The following is a 13,454-nucleotide window of genomic DNA, read 5'->3' as shown; positions in this document are numbered from 1 at the left end:
ATGAAGTTCATAAAAATTTCTAGGACACCCTGTATATTGTGTTAATATTATACTAGAATAATAGAGACTTTATTTTCTTTTAATAATGACAGTCAATGTATTTTATTGTTAACTCATTATTGTAATGAACTTCATTAGTGTTTCTATTGTTGAATTAAATAAGTTAAATATTTAATTGCCATTTTGTAAGAGAGTTTTGATCGGTTTTGGTCACTGTGGTTCGGTGCGAGAAACCGAGACGTTTGCGCCGCTCTCCCTACCAGTGCAGGTTGAGTGGAGGGGAGCGTCAGTCGAGTACCTCGGCTGCAGCAGCACTAGAGAGTTAGTTAGTGGTCGCACGTGAACCAGTAAGGTTCGAGTCCGGAGTGCCCTGCTGCCAGCCGCCTGCCGCCGTACTGTATAAGGTAAGCACCCACCGCCAACGTGATCAAGAGTAGGTCGTATTCTTTTTATTGTTAATACCGTTTACTTTACTGCCTTGACGCGTTACAGGGATAAGGGAGACAGAGATAGTTATATTCGCTCAGGTAGACCAACCGGCCTCTAGTAAGGTGGGGGGATATTTGAACGGAATGCGCGAACACAGAAAGCTAGGAAAATGTGTATTCACTCAGGTAGACCAACTGTCCTCTAGTAAGGTGGGGGCCTGGTTGACCGAATCACGTGGACGCGAGGCACGATTTCTTTTGTTAGAGAAAGGAAGGAGAGTGAGAGAGATAACGGGCAAGGTGGTACAGTAAACACACGGGTCGCGAATGTTCACGGAGCTAAAACAGGACTTCGCCCTAATCCCGAGGCTGGTTTTGTAGCTCCCGTATTTTTCTAGGTGTGTCGTCCGGACGACACCCTGCGCCAGTGACGCTGAACGGGATCTCGCCGAAATCCCGAGGTTGTCCTGACCGGGCGGTGTGTGTGCGGGCTGCGCTTCTCCAAACGACGTACAACTCGCCGAGACGTCGCTAACGTCGTGATCGATCCAGGGCTCGCGTTTGGGTATCCCTCGGGACGCTGTTAATTTCGCGATCTATCCAGGGCTTGCGTGTGTGTATATCCCACAGGACGCTGTTAGTTTCGCGATCAATCCAGGACTCGCGTTTGGGTATCACGGGACGCTTTTAACGTTGACGCCGATCCGAGGTTCGTGTTACGTTGTCAAAACGGACACCGTTCCAAGAAATGTTCAGCTGCGACCATCGGGACCCCTGTAACGACGTCGCCGCCGTTTAGAGAATCGCGTCATAGTAGAGTATGTTGCTCCGGTACTTACGTGTCCGTGTTCATTAGGACGCCGCTAAATTCAACGTCGATCAGGAACTCGCGTCATCTTATTTAATAGGACGTCATTTCGGGAACGCGTTTTGAATTCGCGTGATAGAATCAGTCAGAGAGTTGCATCTCGGGAATAATCGATCAACACTCTAGAGGTACACGGTTGTTAGTGTAAATTTTGTTCTGCGAGGTACCAAATATTTATTTTATTTTTATTATTGTAAAGTTTACTTTACGGGTCTTTAAATATACATTTTATTTCACTGTTGTTACGATTCGAGGACGTGAACCTTCCTGGATTATTTTTGTACATAATTAATTAGTTAAATAAAAGCCTAGTGTTACGTTATAGTTAATTGTGTGTTTTATTTTCTTTTCATCTCATCACTCCCTGATATCTCCACTGTATAAAAGCTACCCGTATTGGCACTAGTGTTCTCTCAAACACTTTAAACATTGGGATGGCGCCCGAGGAACCGAACCAAGGCAACTCTGCGTCAGTGACCTTTCTCTAAAACGGGGGAGTCTCACACCTTGATATGCGGTTCCAGTTTTCTGGACTCTGGTGCATTTTTTGAACGACGTTATCAGGGGATAGTTATCCTTCAATTTCTTCTTCGATAATCCTTCTGTATACGCTCCACCTGTCGCATGTAAAAAACGTATGTTCTGCTTCGTCGTTACCTTCGCAGTAAAGGTATACTGGTGATGTTACCTTTCTCATTTTTTCAAGATATGATAAAAAATAGCCGTGGCCGCTAAGACTGAAACTGTACCGAAATCCAACATTTCTTTAAACAAATTGAATTATTACAAAATCTATTAATTCTAGATACATAATACAACACTTTTTTGAAGTACCCTGTTTACAGTAATTTTAAAATGTGCTTCTAGATCTATAATATATCTTGAAACTATAACTTTTCTATTCAACATTTTGTTCTAAGAAACTTTAAAAACGTATTTTGTAAAAGACGTCGTGTCTCGAAACAAATGAAGGGTTGAACGGGAAAACGACCAAAGGGAAAAAAACCGACGATGAATAAAATACGATGAACCAAATACCATGTTAAAGATACAATCATTTATTACTGTATGCGTTATTATTTGGCCATCGTTTAATATATTCAATTATAAATTTAATATGTGTTTGGGTTCCTTTTACTATGATTCATCTCGCTTGTCTCGCGGCAGGCTTGCCTCACAAAATGGATAGAGGATGTCTTGCTCTCGTCTCGCTCTCATCTCGCTCTCGTCTCGTTAGGTCTGGATACACCTTTATATTGCTGGTAATTTCGGCCAAAAACTCTGAAATAATTGCCGTGCACAGACGGACAGATTTTACTTTAAAGGGGAAATTAAAGGAAGTTGGAAAAGTATAAGGTATACCCTTTTGCCTTCGTGGGCAGTACTTGACAATACAGTGAACAGTACAAGATTTGTACTGCATATGTTTGAAATGACATGATAAGTGTATTATCCTCATTTAATAGAACAGAAAACTTTTTATTAGCTATTTTAGTAGAACAGAAAGCATTTTATTAGTTATTTTCGTTTAGGCATTACCAAATGGCTTAGTTTTATTGTAAAAATAAATATTGCACGTTATTTTCCAATCTTCGTAGACGAATTTACTCGTTGCATGTACAATTTGCATAATCTAAAGTTTGTCCAACAGGCCAGGGAAGAATTTGACAGATGATATTCAAATAATGACAGAAAATAAGATTTACCTCTGAATTATAAAGGGAGGCACAACTGTTACTGTCATGGATCGTTAGACAGATTTATATTCATAAAATGCATGTAATAATAACAAAGGAATCCCCAATTCACATCCACAAGTGCACCGAAAACTTTTCGATCAATGTCATTTTATTAGATATGTGACATTGTAAAGGTTAAAATATTCAATCATGTTAAGTTGTATTTACAAAAAAATTTCCCGATTTTTTTTTAAATTTCGGGAGTTTTTTTAATATCCGGTTAAATACCGGACTTCAGGCGGTAATCAATTAATATCTCATATGTACTTCATCTGAGACATTTTTGGGCATGTTTTATAAAAAGAAATATCAGAAAAACAGCAGCAAAAAAAAAAGAAGAAAAAAAGAGAGAAAACTAGAGAGAAAGTAATAAAAATTAGAAAATGAACATAGTAGGTTGGACCACCCCAATATAAGGAAAAAGTTAGTGTTTTTGATTGGCAAAAACATACGTTATAATTGCCAAGACCTCGCTGTCAGTAGTATACAGAGCTATTTTTCTATGCTCCATTACATTAAATATATTTTGTTTCTCTTAATTATGATGTAGTTCATTCAAATTATGCACGATTAATAGTAACACATTTTACTATGACAAATATTTGGCAAAATACGCATAATATGTTTCGTGTTTTTCTTTATTTCATAGTAAAATATCTACTACAGGTGTTCCTATTTACTAACATTTGTCCAGTTACACGAAGTTGGCAGATAATAGCAAGGAATAATTTATAATAACTCCATTTTACACTATAATTTTAGTCCTATAATTATAATTGTAGTGCATTATACATTCAGTTGATTATAAATAACCGGGAAAACATTATATACAAACTTTCATGTATATATTTAAAGCTTGCCCGCGATAGTTTGAACTGGAAGAACTTGTTGATTAAAAGATTCGTAAAATACGATGATTAATCATTTAACCATTATGGCGAACTTAAAAATAGCGATATTGTCCTTAATATTAAGGGACTCTCCAATACCGAAAACAGTGCAACCTGTAGGCTTATTGTGGTTATTCCCTTTCTATCTCTGCACCCAGTCTCCTGTCCCTATACCCAGCTTGTGCAGATCCTTGATAAGATAGGAGTATAGTTCCTCCGAATCTAGCCTTGCTTTCGAAAATGGAAATTGGCGCTTATTACGGTTATTATGCGTGCTTTGTTGTTTAAGTATCGATATCGCAGATCGTGCAGTAAATACGTATTGAACAGGTTGAGCTTGTTCAGGTATCAGTGGCCAGCCATATGTCATGCCATTGGATGCGGGCCTATCTCCTTGTCTTACTGTACCACGGGTAATACATTTAGGTATTTCCAACACTGGCTCTGGACTAAGGTAGAATTTCGATGATGCTTGCCTTGCTAAGTTATCTTTTTCATTGTTTTGGATTTCCTTTTGGCTAGGCACCCAGAATAATTTAATTCTGTTCCTTTCTGCCCGAGTTCCAAGTTCATCCATTCATTCCCAGATGAGTCTCGATGATACTTTTAGGCACACAAGCTTCTTAAATGCCGCCAAATCTGAGCATATATTGATAAGCTTTCCTCAAAAATTACTAGCCATTATTAATTCTTCTGCTATTTTGGCAACACTTAACTTGGTATACCGGGTGTTTTTCTAAAATGGCTCTGCCCTATAACTTTTTTATTTTTTCAGATAAAAAACCGAGATTTGGTGTGTCAGTCTATGACATAAATTGGGATGTATTGAGGTATTCTATTAGTTTCGCTCACTTCCTGTTCTCATCGTGATTTTTTATTTCCAATTTAAGTAACACGGATAACACTTTTTAACCCTCGAGCGGGCGCCTTCCGGAATTTTGTACCGCAATTTTACTAATTATTTAAAACAACGCATCCATTTGACGTAGGGTGGTGGTTATTAATTATTCTTATTTAGGGATATTTGACACCCTGGGTCGTAATAGTTGCGTATCCAGCGATTCTGGTTCAGTTGCAATTCTGTCGTAAACCTGGCAATTACAGAACTTGCGGTACTCAGTGCCCGGTACTACGCGCCCGGTTATGTAAGTAAAATAGTTACAATATTATTTAATTATCTTGTTTTATTTGGTGGAATTTTAAATTGTTAATTATTTCGATTGCGTTTGTAATAATCTGTTAAATATGTGTTTATAACCTGTAGTAATGACGGAACGAGCCAGTATTCAAACTCTTCCCAGAGATTTCCAAGTTTTCCTCGCTAAATATGCTCCAGAGGTAAAGGTACCAGTTATAGGGACAATAACAAGCGAGTTGATCCCTGCCATGTATGTGAAACACATAAAACTACTACACGGAAAAAAAGCTAAACTGGCTTAAAGATTATTAATCTTGAACCAACGATATGCTAGTTTCCCCATTCCGCAAATCTAGTTATACTTCTTTTCAAGAAAACCTTATCCTTAGAAGTTAAGAAAATTTATCTTTTATTAAAGATTTACCTAGTATTGAAATTAAGATTATAACTACACTCCAGACAATTCGAGATAAAATCTTGTTTCTAGTACTACTTATACTTAGTTACTACTTATAGTTAGTTACTAGACGCGCCGACTAGGTAGTTTATAAAATTATAAAGTTTTTTTGTTATCGTTTGTGCTTGTGATATGTGAAAATGGAGGACCTTCTTCAGGCATGGGAGATGACGATTTGATCCCAAAATTTCAAGGTAAATTTAGCAATAATCCTACATTATTTGATGGCATTGGTTGGAGGTTAGAGGGACTCCATTTTAATATGCATTATTTCTTATACACTGGTGGTAAACTATATAGGTATGTACGCATTTGGAATGATTCAATTATGTTTTAAGAATTTTTATTACTGTCTCTCGTTTTTAATTAGCGATGCCGCTGTCCAATATCTACCTATATTGGGAAATTACACAGTTTTATTGTATTTTCTTATTACGAAAAGCATATAATTTGGTAGGTGATGTTTGGCTAATCTAATTTAAAATGTATTAACCATATTCGGGGTTATTCTGGTGATATTTCAAAATTCCACACCTATTGTAAATGGAAATTAAGGAAAGATTTTACCAAAAAAAAAGTTTCTAACAAGATCGAACCCGAACCTCCGAAAGCATAGGGAACACGTTACCGAATTTTGTGAGAACTATATAGTTTTTCGATCCCGGTTAATATTCGTCCTAAGAAAAACTAGTTTATCCTAAAATCGGGTTTGCCCGGTAACATACATGAATATAATAGATTTGGGACATGCTAAAAATTTTAGAACTTAAAAAAAAAGTTCTTAAAAAACTCTTGAAAAAGGCCTAACAAGCCGAAACATATATGTTGAGTTAAAGTTACTCTTATTAAAAGTTTTTTGAAACATCTAAAAGCGTGCTTTATTAAAATACTAATATTTCAACGATGTTTCACAAGGAACCAACCACAGCTTCAGTACAATTTATTTTAATTTCCATTTCCAATAGGTATGGAATATTGAAATATCACCAGAATAACCCCGAATATGGTTAATACTTTTTAAATTAGATTAGCCAAACATCACCTACCAAATTATTTGCTTTTCGTAATAAGAAAATATAATAAAACTGTGTAATTTCCCAATATAGGTAGATATTGAACAGCGGCATCGCTAATTGAAAACGAGAAACGATAATAAAAATTGTTAAAACATAATTGAATCATTCCAAACGCGTACATACCTAGTTTACCACCAATGTATAAGAAATAATGCATATTAAAATGGAGTCCCCCTAACCTCAAACCAATGTCATCAAATAATGTAGGATTATTGCTAAAATTACCTTGAAATTTAGGAATGAAATCCGTCATCTCCCATGCCTGAAGAAGGTCCCCATTTTAACATATCACAAGCACAAACGATAACAAAAAAACTTTATATAAAGTACCCGGCGCGTCTCGTGTCGCAGAGGAGAAACAGAAACCAAATGAAGATAGGAATCAGGAATGCACTGTTGCGTTGTTGCTGTTGGGGATGGTCACTTAATATAAGAATAGTAACTCTTGGAAATGGGGTGATATTCTCGCGCCGAGAATAATATACTTATTTAAAGTCTTAATACACCGATTTCAAGTAAAAGTTTTAAAAAAGTTAAGAATACTACTTATTATTATATAAAAGCATTTATACTTCATTTAATAATAGTTTCTTCGTTGCTAAAGGATTTATTCACTTGATAGTAATATAAGTTTTTCTTAAATATAAGTCATTTTATTCTTTTTTTAAGATTCAAAATTACTTAAAGTGACTATAACTATATTTAAAAAGCAAGTGTAAAAGTAAAATAGTTCCAAATATTTGTTGTACTCATGGAAAGAATACTATCCTAAAAGAAAGTGTAAAATTTTAAGTGTATGATTGTTCTTGAATATAGAAATGATTTTTTTCCGTGTAGTTTTTTCAACTAATGCAACAAATTTATTCGCAGAAACTATAGTGGTAGACTAGTCAGTTGTATTACCGGTAGATATCTACCTATAGAAGAAGATTTAGGCATTTAGATGATAGTTTTATCTTCTTCCAGTGGTTAATTTTTTTTTGAATATTTAAAAAGTTCCGTTTGGTTTATTTTATTATAATATGTTCAGTATGATTTAGTTTTCGTGAGTCGGCAAAGTTATATTTTGAATACTAAAAATGTTTCGTTCGGTTCCTTTTTTTATAATACGTTTAAGTTTTTTTATGCGTTAATAAAGTTAATATGTATTAAAAATGTTGATTGTTATTGTTTATCATGCTAAATTTAACAATAAAATATTTTAAATTACATTACAATAAAATATTTTAAATTACAGAATACTTTAAAAACATAAGTGCGGCATGGAATACCCTACGCGCCCGGTCTCATGATTCTAAAGTACGCGCCTGCCGGAGGGTTAATTTTATTACGTTCTAATAAATCAGCGTATTGTAAAAATCATTACACATTCTTGTAGGAAATTGAATGGTCTTTTTGGAATGCCATTTTCTATCGAATAAGTTAAAGAAATATAGAGGGTACCATTTAAAAATCAAATGTTGTAGTCATTTCCACTTTTCCAACTCCCTGTATATGCCTATTTTTTGAATGGAAATCCAAGTGGTATAACAGGTTTTAAAAATTCCAAAGTGTCCCAAGCGAATATTCAAACTCTAGAGACTGAAGAAAATGTACTTCGAATGTGTATGTTTGTTTAATTTATAATATTAAATGTCAACTTACAAATTTGTCCAGCTTCATACCCATTTTCTTCCTTCAACCGTATCACATGATCTATCACGTTGTACTTAGTTTTTACTTTGATGACGTTGACGGCGTTCTTGATGGCATTTGTTGTCAAGTCGGTGTATTCATTGTCGTTGATAAAAATAGCTGAAAATAAATAAAAAATAACTATAATTTATATTAAAATAGTATGATACATTTTAATTAAAAAATAACGGCGTATTTTTTTGTAAAGAAAAAATCAGAATACAAAATAATTTTTTTAGTATTTGTTGTTAAATAATCACGTCAGTTGATGTTGCCGAAACAATAAAAATGCAAAATAGCGGAAATATTTGATTTATTTTATGTATAACTCATAAAAAAGTATAGATTTTTCCCGCAGACAGAGAATGTTTTTTTTTTAAATTTGCACTTTTTAATTTTAAATAAAATAACTAGTAAATTTTTTGCAATAAATCCATATTTGATAGGAATATTATTAATAGATTTAAATAATTGGAAAATGGTAAAATAACTAAGTTTTTTCAAAAAGTAGTAAATATACCGGGGGCGTCTCGAAAGTGGCCCATCCTTATAACTTTTTTACATTTTCAAATAAAAAAACGAGATTTGTAAGTTAGTATATGACATCAATTTAAAATTCATTGACGTATTCAATTGTTTTTGTTCACTTCCTGTTTCACCGGAAATATATATCCAACTTTTGATTTTTAATTGGCACCCTCGCTATTTTTTTTTACTCTATTTGATAGAAAATGACACTCTGTTTAGAATGTCATATCATATGTCAACTTTTGACATTTTCACTTTTAAAAAAAATCGTATTTTAAATTTCAACCTTTAATACTATGGCTATGTTAAAAACACTAATTTTTAACAAGGAGTTTTGGAAAAATAGTTTTGATGGTCTAATATTTTTCTTGTCTTATGCTGACCGGTTAAAAGATGCCTAAATCGTATTTTTAATAATATCTCAATTCAAAATATCCAAACTAAAAAGTATAAAGTGTACCTAATTGAAACCACTATTATTATATTTGGAAAAGTATAAACGGGATTAATCATTTTAGAGCAAGCAAAATTTTTTTCATAAAGAATTCATTTCTCTAAAAATGTCAATAATAAAAAAGTTTTTCTTCTTGTCCAGACAATCCGGGGACATACTGTATAGTAGTTGTTTGTTCACGGAATATTGGAACTTCCTGAATAAGTATTATTGATTGATAACAATTTGAAATATTATTGATTGTCCAAACTTCATATTAAACGTTTTTGTGAACATAAAGTTGTAAAAGTATATGAATTTCAAGAAATCATTTAAGTTCACAAATTAAATTATTTATGTTTTAACAGAAGAATTATCCTTATTTACTTATCATGTAATTAATCAAATAATTCAGTACATTTATTATGAGTTAAGAATAGCAAGGCATAAAAACATAAACATGTGTTGACGAGCTTTATATTCAAGTTCAGATGCTAAATTTTCAATATAATATATAACTGGCTCTAAGTAGTTTTTGGTCACATTTAACTGTCATATTTTGACAAAACAAACTTACCAATATTCAGATTCTCCCTTTCTTTATTATTATTATTGAAGCAATACAGGCCGTTTATAATAACAACACAAAGCCAAACTAGCCGAATAATTTTCATTTTGCGGAAGTTCTAGCACATTTTTTTGCACATGGAATAAAACAGTTTTCTTCCTGAACTAACGACGACAATAACCCGAAACTGAATCAACCGACCACAACAATCAAAACAAAAATAAAAAGTATTCCGAATTGATAAAATCGGAGCGGAGCGTCTGGGAATAAAGCAGGAAGGAATCGCCGATTCTATTTTTAAGCGATTTAATTTTGGACGAGAAATGTTAGATTTTTGAACGCAGATGTCGACGGGGTCCATAGTCGCTGGAAAACTGACGATTTAGATGGAAATTACGAACCGAAGTAATTAAAACTTTCTACTGTGCGATGTTCTCTTTGCGTTATTCGTTTTCGAGAAATTTTCATTTGTATCGGTAGCAAATTTCGTGACATAATAATATTCTTGAATTATTAGAATTTATATTCATTTCTCTTTGGGTTACTTTCTGACTCTCTGACATAATAAATAATAAAATATTAAAAAAATATATATGATTTGAAGAAAGACTAACAAACATTTATTTATTGTAGATTGATTACGAGTAGATATATTTTTGAGCTGGTTATTGGGCTGGCAACTGCGAACTTTTCAGATCGATTGTGGTTCTCTTCTGATCTGCAGGTGACATTATCCAGTTTTATTCTTTCCAAAAAGTTTAATAACTTTGAGATTGCACTCTTCTCTTGTAGAATGTATGGGAGGTGGGTTATAATCACCGCGACCTTACAGATCTGTTGTGTCCCGCTTTCTTGAGTTATAACTCATCATACATTCTGAGGGCTTTGACAAAAGCCTGTATCTGATACGATTTTACAGAGGTTAATTCTCCATCTCCAATATAAGACGTACCAAACTTTACAGTACGAATGTTTGTCGTTGCGATGCACTCAGAGATGAGGTGTCCTGGTGTTTCTCCATTTTTTTCATACAGAATCTGCATTTGTCATTGTTTCTTAGCTTCACTCTACTGAGGTGTTTGTTGAGGAGGCAGCGTCCTGTTAAAAACCCAGTGACCATCCGAAGATCGTTCTTACCTAAATTAAGGAAAATCTTTGATTTTTCTCTGTCGTAAATTCTGAAAAATTTCTTCGAGTACCTTCGACTGTTGGGGGATTCTCATTCCAGGTTATGGATGGAGTCTTCCAGGTTCTTGAGTTTCCCTTTAAGTTGGTTTCCACCGGTTTCCACATGAAAAGCAGAACGGTTTTGATCCACTTAGTGGAGTCCAGTTAACCCTCCACTTTGTCAATAGCTTATCATTGCCTAATACACGGCACTTTTGCCAGGGTGTTGTGACATAAAATCTGTTTTGCCGTTTCTTATTCAGATTGACAAAATTTGCACAGGTGCTCACCCGCCAATCCCTCAGCTTTATATGCCTGGTAAGCTGACAATGTTAAATAAAAATAAAACACTAAATCACCACAATACACCAAAACACTTTTACTTTTACATTGGACGCGCGTTTTGCTAACCATGCCAATAACCATCAGCAGATGATTAAATACTCAGTTTCAGTTTTTTAGGTAAATACTTAGTTTCAGTTTTTAATCATCTGCTGATGATGCTAACATGGTTAGCGAAACGCGCGTCCAGTGTAAAAGTAAAAGTGTTTTGGTGTATTGTGGTGATTTAGTGTTTTATTTTGCTGTGTAACACTGTAGCGTTTTTTAAAACAACTACCACTGCGAACGGCAGCTTTTCATCGGAGAGCAGTCGTGGATAAGGTATTTCACTAGAGAGAAAATTAATCAATAATAATAAACAAAAGATATCTAGATATTGGGCGCCAGGCATGTACAGAGAAAGAAAACACAATTGTATAATACTTAAAACTAATGACTATATTTATTCGTGACGAATTCTGATGGTGAATAGCATTGTACAATTTTAATAATTATTATAGTGGTTACCTGTTGAATAAAACTATATATGTAAATAATATTAAATACTTCTATGTAAAGACTATAAGGAAAATACAATGCGTGTAACATTAGAGAAAATATAAGAAAAGTAGCATTACTTTATTTAAATTGTTAAATTTATACGGTGTTCAATCAGATGTGTTGCAACCTGTAGATTCTAGAATCTATCTCGTCATTCATCTATTAGTATAGCGTAATAATGATGTCTATAGAAAGTAATACCATTACAATGCGTGATATTATGAAATCTAAAATCTAAATCACACTTTTACTACTGCATTGACATAAATATTCTTAATAATCTAACCACTAAATATAGTCTGTACGCTATAGTTTAAATGTACGTTACTGTTTAAGACTAAAACATTTTAGGTGTTAAATGCGATACTAGAACTTAAAATTACACTTAGCTGTTCTTTAATGCAACCCTGCTTCAACCAGTAGCAGCGCGAGGAGGTCTTGCATCTCTGCACTGTCTGTCGGCGATCCAGGCTTAGAAATGGGGGTGAAGCAGCACGGGACTCAAGCCACACCCACGCTGGGGCACTCTATGTGAAGACAAATCAATCCTACATGGGACACTTGTCCATGGGACATCCGTCCATAAGACAGTGGCACAAGGGAATACTAGGACCTTGGATAATGCCTGTACCTTGTAAATAGTCCGTCCGTAAGACCCTCAAAATACTCCCGAGGGCTCAATAAATAATAAACAATCTGTCCTTTCTTCCAAATGACATTCTGGAGGACAAAAGCAAAGGGGCGCCAACGTGCCAGCCAAATACAAATACAAGTTGGGACATCCGTAACTCTACCCTGTAGCTTCGAAATGGCAGCTGATTCAGATAATACAGCCAGATTTAAATGACCACCATTTCTCAACACTGGGACTAATGGCGTCTAAGAGGCCGAACGGTCCAACCAAAAGTGAAGTTAGATCACAGAGAATTGACAGAAGCGATGTTGACAGCGCGCGCTCCCACAGAGCGATACCATAAATCCTTACAGCCGTAGCTACTGAATAGGCTTATAGCTGGGAACGTAAAAATTGCGCGTCAAATAAGCTATCCGGCTTGAACGAGAGGGAATCCGGTGATGATAGGCCAGACATCATATATCATATGTAAAAAAGACATGTAACGAACTAAAAACGTTACAACACCAAAGGTTCCAACCCCCAAATATAATCTGACAATGTTATTATACCCACTACAGCTTTGAATGTCTTTCTGTATTTGCTTATCAGGTCCCGTAAATTTTAGCGACTGTTAGGATAGGTTAGGCTGCTAAAAACTTTTTTCGCCTCTCTCTGCCCTGGTGAATGTCTCCGCCTTTCTAGAGATTTGTTAACCCCTCAATGTTTAGTGGCTGTTCTTGTAACTGCCTTTGCGGCGCCAGATAAAAGTTCTGGTTCTATTAGTAGCACTGATGGACCTTGTTTGGTAATTTCATCTGCCTTTTCATTATCCTTGTGATCCTCGTGCTACCTCAGGCTAACATAACATTGCTGCCCTCATATATTTTTAGAACATGAACAAAGTCCCACACTAGTCTAAAATGGACCTCTGTGGAACCGGATGACTTGGCTGTCTATGAAGATGAATTTTTTCGTGCGTTATTATTTCTT

At 34.8% G+C, this 13,454-nt stretch overlaps 1 protein-coding gene across 1 annotated transcript in view; it reads right to left on the bottom strand.

Annotated features, from left to right (window-relative positions):
- Positions 1 to 10,161, bottom strand: part of LOC115879226 (glutamate receptor ionotropic, kainate 2-like) — a 107,331-nt gene extending 97,170 nt beyond the window's left edge. The window contains exons 1-2 of the mRNA XM_030895927.1: positions 9,809 to 10,161; positions 8,241 to 8,390 (exon numbers count right to left, since the gene is read on the bottom strand). Of these exons, the coding sequence (XP_030751787.1) occupies positions 8,241 to 8,390; positions 9,809 to 9,905 (247 nt within the window). The 5' untranslated portion in view covers positions 9,906 to 10,161. The remainder of the gene's footprint in view (positions 1 to 8,240; positions 8,391 to 9,808) is intronic.
- Positions 10,162 to 13,454: the final 3,293 nt, after the last annotated feature.

This window comes from Sitophilus oryzae, unplaced genomic scaffold (genome assembly GCF_002938485.1).
Source record: "Sitophilus oryzae breed Bouriz unplaced genomic scaffold, Soryzae_2.0 scaffold_1576_pilon_pilon, whole genome shotgun sequence".
In the NCBI taxonomy this organism is placed as follows: Eukaryota; Metazoa; Arthropoda; class Insecta; order Coleoptera; family Curculionidae; genus Sitophilus; species Sitophilus oryzae.
This window is presented reverse-complemented; position numbering and strand designations above follow the sequence as displayed.